This window comes from Canis lupus, chromosome 12, assembly GCF_003254725.2.
Source record: "Canis lupus dingo isolate Sandy chromosome 12, ASM325472v2, whole genome shotgun sequence".
NCBI classification, from domain to species: domain Eukaryota; kingdom Metazoa; phylum Chordata; class Mammalia; order Carnivora; family Canidae; genus Canis; species Canis lupus.
Genome location: NC_064254.1, coordinates 832,740 through 840,756, shown reverse-complemented (window position 1 = coordinate 840,756; position 8,017 = coordinate 832,740). Strand labels below are relative to the sequence as shown.

At 43.1% G+C, this 8,017-nt stretch overlaps 1 protein-coding gene across 1 annotated transcript; it reads right to left on the bottom strand.

Annotated features, from left to right (window-relative positions):
• Positions 1–3,108: 3,108 nt before the first annotated feature.
• On the bottom strand, positions 3,109–5,024 carry MUC21 (mucin 21, cell surface associated). The gene is given in 3 exon segments (XM_035697815.2): positions 3,109–3,517; positions 4,096–4,146; positions 4,148–5,024. Coding segments are annotated over 3 exon segments (699 nt in total). The 5' UTR covers positions 4,607–5,024; the 3' UTR covers positions 3,109–3,328.
• Between the last annotated feature and the right edge of the window lie 2,993 nt (positions 5,025–8,017).

The window sequence follows — 8,017 nt, the reverse complement described above, 5'->3', positions numbered from 1 at the left end:
TTATTTCATACTGATACTGTCTTTGCTCTGCTTCCATGAGATACTTTCTCAAGAGGGATGCATTCTTTGACAGGAGATTCAAGAAAAGAGACTGTTAAAACAGAAATTCTTATTACTTCTCTCTCACTCTATAATATATCTAAATGAATAACATCCTAACACGTATCGAAATTCCCAGGTTTGTTATATTCCATTTAGTCCCTAACAGGATTTTACATGTGGTAGGGGAAAGCATGAAGCCCTACTTTGTGTACATGATGCCTAAATTAGAAATTTTGAGTTATTTGCACCTTCATTTGCACCCTAGAATTTTCTGCACCCCAGAGAAATGCACCATAATAATATGGGAGCTAGAAAGAAAAAAGGTGGATGATTGTAAAATGGGAGTTAGAAAAATCTAACTGGCCTGATACCCTGAGGTATTCTCAGACAGATCAGGTTTAGGGAAAAGATGAGGATCTTAAAAAATGATTTCTGTAAAATATTCAATATGTGCATAATATTCTTTAGAAGTCTTCATGTACCTCCAAATGTATGGGAGAGATTCCATTCAAAGATCATTGTGTTAGATCAATAGGGCAAAAACATGAGATCTGGAAGGGGCAGCACTAATTTTTTCCACTTCTTAGACTCTACTCGGATCAAACATGCTTGGTGAGCTGTGGCTTTGTCAAGTTAAAACATGTGTAGTCCATGTAAGTGTATTCCATGATGAAAGTTAAGTAATGATGCTTCCAAACTACATGCACTGCTCCAGTTGCTGGGAGAAGTGAGATACAGCTTAACCATGTGAATTAATCATAAGCTAAATTGCTTACTGTACTTTGTTGCCTTTCCATTTTCCTCTGTGCTGAAATGCCTACTGCTTTATTTGTTGTTTATCTTTGGAAATAAAAAATTTTATTTAAATTATATGCCTAGTAATAATATTTTAATAACTTTATTGAAATAGAATATACATACCATATGATTCACTTGTTTAAAATAGATGTCAGTGGGAGTGTCTCAGTCAGGTAAGCACCTGCCTTCAGCTCAGGTCATGATCCCAGGGTCCTTGATCCGCCCCCAACCATGCCCCAACAGGCTCCCTGCTCATTAGGGAGTCTGCTTCTCCCTCTCCCTCTGCCCCTCCTCCTACCCACGCTCTTTCTCTCACTCTGTTCTCTCTCAAATAAATAAATAAAATCTTAAAAAAATGTCAATGATTTTTGTATTTACAGAGCTGTAGTTGGTGAACACTTTCACCATGCAGATTCAAACCTTCCCTATTGTTCTTTTACTTCCTCTCATCCACCTCTGTTTTTTTTGGGGGGGGGTTGTTTTTTGTTTTTTGTTTTTTTTAGATTTTATTTATTCATGAGAGACACAGAGAGAGAGAGGCAGAGACAGACAAGGAGAAGCAGACTCCTCGCACAGAGCCCCATGTGGGACTCGATCTCGGCGCTGGGATCATGCCCTGAGCGAAAGGCAGACGCTCAACCACTGAGCTACCCAGGCGTCCCTCCACCTCTGTTTTTTTCTGTTTTGAACCTTATTACTTGTATATTAGTCTTCCTAAATCTATTCTGCAAGTGTCTTCTATTTTCTGGGTGATTTTCATCTCTGTATTGTTGCGTATAATTAAGCTGTTTTTTCCACTTGCTCTTCCAGGTTTCTTTTTTTTTTTTTTTAAGATTTTATTTATTTATTCATAGACACAGAGAGAGAGGCAGAGACACAGGCAGAGGGAGAGGGAGAAGCAGGATCCATGCAGGGAGCCCGATGTGGGACTCGATCCGGGGTCTCCAGGATCACACCCCAGGCTGCAGGCGGCGCCAAGCCGCTGCGCCACCAGGGCTGCCCCTCTTCCAGGTTTCTAATTTTGTTCACAACAGTGGCCAGCCTCTTCCCATTTTTCTATTACAATTTTAAACTTGAAAATTCATGTTTACATTTTTTAATGATCTAAACGGCTTCCTTTGCCTGACCTTCATAGTATGCTTTCCACTGTTCACACTGGTGGGAGGTACATTTTCAGGGCGCTTAACACAGCTTCTCCTTCTGCTGCTGGATCCTTTTAAGTGAAATTGTGATGATGATGATGATGATGATGATGATGATGGTGATGGGCCTGCATAGGGCTTAGCATGGCTTCATTGATTAGGATCAACTGGTATGCTCACACTGGAGAAACCCAGTAAATATTGGCTGAAGGCAGGCGCTTAACTGCTAAACCACCCAGGTGTTCCGTAAACCTAGTAAATATTGGAAGGCAGAGCAGTTTCCACAGCTACAAGTCAGGGTGAATCCCCCAACAAACTACTAATTCTATCTGAGGGTTCTGTCCCAGATGGGATTTCTCTTGTTGCCTTGTGGATTTAGAGCAACTCAGCCTTCCAAAATAGCTCCTCTCTGTCCTCCAAGACCTATAGGAACAGGGAGGCTTCTCCCCTGCACCCATGAAAGAGATATGTTCAGCCCTTCTGGAAGGGGACTCATGAGAATCATAGGCTTTATCACAGGTGCCTCTGCTATGAGCCTCTTGAAAGATTAGACCTTGTCCAGAAGGGTTAAAGCCAGAAAGTTTTTCCCTTGGTTCCCTTGGTTTTTCCCTGCTTCACTGTGAGAGAGAAAAGTGTCAACTTGCACCTTTATTTTGACAAGTAGACCAGGTATAGAGCAAATGTAAATGCCCAAGAAACTATGATTTTGAGTGAACATGCCCTGCTCCACAGCACATGTAATTGCACTTGTCCACCTCATCATGCTCTGGGTTCTCTCTCTCTCTCTCTCTTTTTTTTTTTTTTTTTTTTGCTCTGGGTTCTCTATGTGCCATGACGTAACCTCTGTGTACCATAGGCCTAATCAGTGAGCTCAGAGAATCCTGGCACCTGCCTTCCTTCTCATCTCTCCCAATTCAATTCTCCTGTCAATTTGGAGAGTCTCAGAAACACACTGGTCCTGCTTGGGACAAGAAGGATTAGAGAAAGGGGACAGGCAAAAATGACATTTTACTGTGAAGGTTTTGAATGCCAAGCGGGTTCTGGCATGGAGATTCTCTCATACAACTGGGAAAATCAACTCGGCGCTATAGACATCCACTCATGTGCACACACAGATTCTGTTACATATTTTGGATGTGTTTATTTTTTAGCTAAATGACCAATAGAGTCTCCTCTTTCCACAGTCTGGTAAAAGCAAGAGCTAGGGAGTGTCTTCGCCAAGGCTGTCAGAGACCCAAACAAAGCTGAGAGGGGACTTCTGGGGATAAATGAAAGGACTCTGGTCTCTGGTCTCCCAGGTCATCTTCCACCTTGGAGAAAGGGGCACTCTAACTTCAGGGGGCCATTCAGGGCCTATTGTATCCCCTACTCATCTCCATGGCTATTGAGGATACTGGTCTCCTCCAGAACCAGTTAGGGCTCCAACTAGGCCTGTGGTGGACTCCGTGATTCCCTCCAGGACTTGAGCCAAGGTTGGGGCCATGAGGGCAGTAGACAGCTGTGTCAAAGACGTTTCTCAGGGATAGGGAATTTCTCTAGAAAAAGAAGGGTGAATCATTTCAGAACTGTATCCCCTTATCCAAGCCTTAACCATGGACTCCTTCTGGAATCTTCCCCCCCTTCATATCATTTCCTTCACCTAGTACTCCTTCCTCTAGACTTTATTCTTTCTTTTGGCCTTCTCTTCCCACAACTCAATAGTTCCCTCTGCACATTGATTGGCTCTTCCAGTTCTTTTTTTTTTAAAGATTTATTTATTTATTTATTTGTTTGTTTGTTTGTTGTTTGTTATTTATGATAGACATAGAGAGAGAGAGAGGCAGAGACACAGGAGGAGGGAGAAGCAGGCTCCACACTGGGAGCCCCACGCGGGACTCCATCCCGGGACTCCAGGATCGTGTCCCGGGCCAAAGGCAGGCGCTAAACCTCTGAGCCACCCAGGGATCCCTGGCTCTTCCAGTTCTAACTTGCTACCTCTTTTTAGTAACACTCTCCTGATCTTTCTTTCCTTCCAACCCACCCCCCAACTTGGTGGCCCTACAATTCACATCCCATTTCCTTATGTTTCTACTACTCCTTCCCCCAGACACTTTCCTACATATTAGGCACTCACCACACAGAAGAAGAGCCCAGCAAAGAATCCCACAGCCACTACAACTGAGACCTAAAGTAATGAGGAATATTTCCCATGGTTTCAGGGACCCACTGGGTGTCTCTTCATTCACTGGAGTAGTAGCACTTGTACCAATCTTATCGGAAGTTGTGTGTGTTCCAGTTGGAGAAAATGTGCCAGAGGCTCCTGTGGTTGCACCTGATGCAATGTTGGCAGCTGTGCTGGTCCCACTGGAAGTCACATTAGATCCAATGTCAGAGGGTACACTGGTCCCTCTGGAGGTCACACTGGATCCAGTGTTGGCAACTGTCCAGGCCCCACTGGAGGTCATGTTGAATCCAGTGTTGGAGGCTGTACTGGTCTCACTGGAGGTCACACTAGATCCAGTGTTGGAAGCTACGCTGGTCCTGCTAGAGGTCACACTGGATCCAGGGTTGGCAGCTGTGCTGGTCCCATTGGAGGTTGTACTAGACCCACTATTGGCAGGCATGCTGGTCCCACCAGAAGTCATACTGGGTCTAGTGCTGGAAGCTATACTGGTCTCACCTGAGGCTTCATTGGATCTAGTGATCACAGGTGTGCTACTCCCTCTGGAAGTTATGCTGGATCGAGTACTGGTGGTTGGGCTGGACTCACTGGAGGTCACGCTGGCTCCAGTTTTGGCAGCTGTACCAGTCTTGTCAGAGGTTGTGCTAGATCCAGTGTTAACAGGTGTGTCACTGTAGATTGTACTAGATTCAGTATTGGAGGTTGTGCTGAACACACTGGAGATCACACTGGATTCAATGTTGGAGGCTGTACTGGCACCACCAGATGTTGTGCTGGAACTAGGATTGGCAGCTATGCCAATCCCTCCAGAGGTTGTGCTGGATCCAGTGCTGAAGGCTGTACTAGTTCCATTAGAGGTCACACTAGACTGCAGTGTTGGAGGCTATACTTGTTCTACCAGAGGTTGTGCTGAATCCAATGTTGACACCTGTGCTGGTTCCTCCAGAGATTGTGCTGGATTTAGTGTTGGAGATTGTACTGGTCCCATTAGAGGTTATTCTGGTTTCAGTATTGCCTGGTGTGCTAAACTCAGTGGATGTTGCACCTGCTGATAATCGTAAATGACGATAAACACATATTGAGTGTAAATACTTTCTGTTAAATGCCTGGTTAAATTCATTATATTGATAATTCACTATAGCCCTATGAACTAGACACCATTATTATCAACAGCTAAGATGAAGAAATTGAAGCTTAGAAATGTTAACATTTGCCCATGTTTATACAGATAGTAAGTAGTAGAGCAGGAATTTGTACTTAGGGCATTGGATCTGCACTTTCAGCTACCATGCTAAATTGCCCTCCCCACCCAGCCTCAACCAGGGTTACATAACTTAGTTCCACTGGTGGTAAACTTATTCCATATTCCACTGTACAAGATCCAATACAAATTAGTATTATAAAGGAATTGTAGAAGCCCTGTGAAACTAGCACATATTGATTAATTCATTCTTAAAGTAGTATTGCTCCCTTCTGAGAAAATATTTTTCAGTGTTCTTAAGAAAACATCTATATCATAATTGTCTGAATAGCCTGTTAATAATAAAGATTCATAGGCAAACCACTCTAGATTAAATGAGATGTAGCCTTTCAACAAGGGACTGGGTGAGGATATATATATATATATATATATATATATATATATATATATATATATATATATATCAATTCCCAGGGGCTCCTGATCTCTATGGCGAAGGCTGGAGAAGCACAAGACATATACAGCTTAAAAATTTATGATCTCCCAGGATTAAGGGCTGCAAAGTATAGAAAATCTTTTCAACTTTCTTGGAGACTCAGAGTTAAAGTTGTTTCTTTTTCTTTTTTTTTTTTTTGTCCCTCACAACACTGGAGGTTGTCCCTCAACCTCCCCCAGATAACCAAAATTAATTAGTGGCTCATTTTACCACTAACTGGAACATGGGTGCCTATCACTTCATTCCACACATGTGAATTTTCTCCTCAGTCTTAATTGAACTAACATTGGATTAGAGTTTGGGCTCTATTTTGGGAAGGCCCCCTGTATCAGCAACATGCTATAAATTGGGGTTAAGATCCGAATCTTGAGTAAAACTAGAAAAAAACTGAGATGACCAAGAGTAAGAATGATACCACAGTCAACTCTTCATGTTCTTAGTAGTTGAAACCCCAGTGAACCACACAGGTTATTACCATTTTATAGATGCAGAAACTTAGGACAAAGAAATTAAATAATTCATCCAAAGTATACAGGTAACAACAATGAAGCCATCATCCATGCACAGGCAATCTGAGACTAGAGTCTATAGTTTTAACCACTTGTTCGGTCTCCTGAGTGATACCTAATTAGATTGAAGTGATTGGGGTAAAATGATGATCCCCATTCTATGGAAGAGAACCAGAGCTAGTCCTAGAAGTGGTCAGCATCTCCCAAAGCACCTCAAAGTTTCTCAGATTACCCATTTTTAAAGGAAATCACTCACCAGTTTCTAAAAGTAGGAGATGCAGTAGTAACCAACACTTAAGGAGAATGTTTCCTTTCTGCATCTTGATCTGTCTCGTTGTTGGAAAATAGGATGCCTGAGTCCCAGCTGTGGCCAAGATCTAGAAGGCAAAGAACAGGATTCTTAAGAAAGGAGAGTTCAAGGTGAAGAGATGAAGGCTGGAGCTTCCAAGAGCTTGGGTCTCCTAAGTACTTGTTCTTGGGAAGAACTTTGAACTTGAGTAGAAGACTGGATGCCTGGGTTCCTTAAGCTTCCTCCATGCAATGTTCTTGCCTCTTTCTTTATTATAGAAGAGCTGCAAGGACCTTTATAGCTTCATATGGGTTGGGGAGGAGTTGGGAAGTTGATTTGTTCTTCTGCCAGCTGTGAGCAGTTAAAAAAACAATACCGAGATTGAGAAGGAATAGACTAGGGGTCAAGAGGAAGGTGAGAAAGGAGAATGACATGATCACACTAGGCAGGGCACTGGGCTGGCTGGGTCAGAGCAGGAAGTAGAATGGTATGAGGAGATCAAATTCGCCAGAGTAGAAGGGATCCACCTTCTAAGGTAGGGATGGGGCCAGAAACCTGTTCTACTGAAAGACCTTGTTTCCTGGTCAAGAAGTTCTGTGTGCCCTAATGAAGTGAGCTAAGGGGTGGTACCCTACATCTCTGAAAGAAATGGAAATATGAGACTCAGAATAATAACCAGGGGTCTGGGTTATAGGCAGAAGACAGAGCATTGCAGGGTATGCAGTAGACACTCAACAACACATATTGAATAAACAGGAGGAAAGAGATCCAGGGGTTGATGAAGGCATCTTTGGGGTCTCTGGGGCATGAGGGCTGAGGGCATGGGGAGTGCTGAATGTACGGAACAAGCCATCTGTCAGGCTCATAGCAGATGAAGGGGTGGTATAGGGTCCGCTTCTCATCCTCTGTCAAAGAAGTTCCCCTCTTGTTTGTTTTCAGAGGTAACTGCAGGATCTTTTCTGCCCTGGAATCCTTCAGATATTCTTTCTCATCAACCTAATGAAGCATCTCTCAGTAGGGTATACCACAGATAACATATTAGGAGATTTCAAGTCTTTCGGGGGAGGGAGATACATAGTCTGAGTCCTCCAGAAATTTCATGTTGATCTGGACACAGATGTAGCAGCAAAGGACACACAGTCAGCTAAATGAGTATAATTGAACAGACTTAAATGAGCAGAGGGTTTTGGGAGTTCATGTGGAAAGCATCTTGTGGCCTGGACCAGGGGGGTGGATAGATGGGAGTTTCAGTGCACAGTCTGTGTGACCAAAGTCAGCTGACTTCATTACTGTTAATGAGAAGCTCTGTGGAAGAAGCAACATTTCAGATAGCTTATTTGTAGGTGAACAAGTATTTTCAACATGCAAGACCTGTTTGA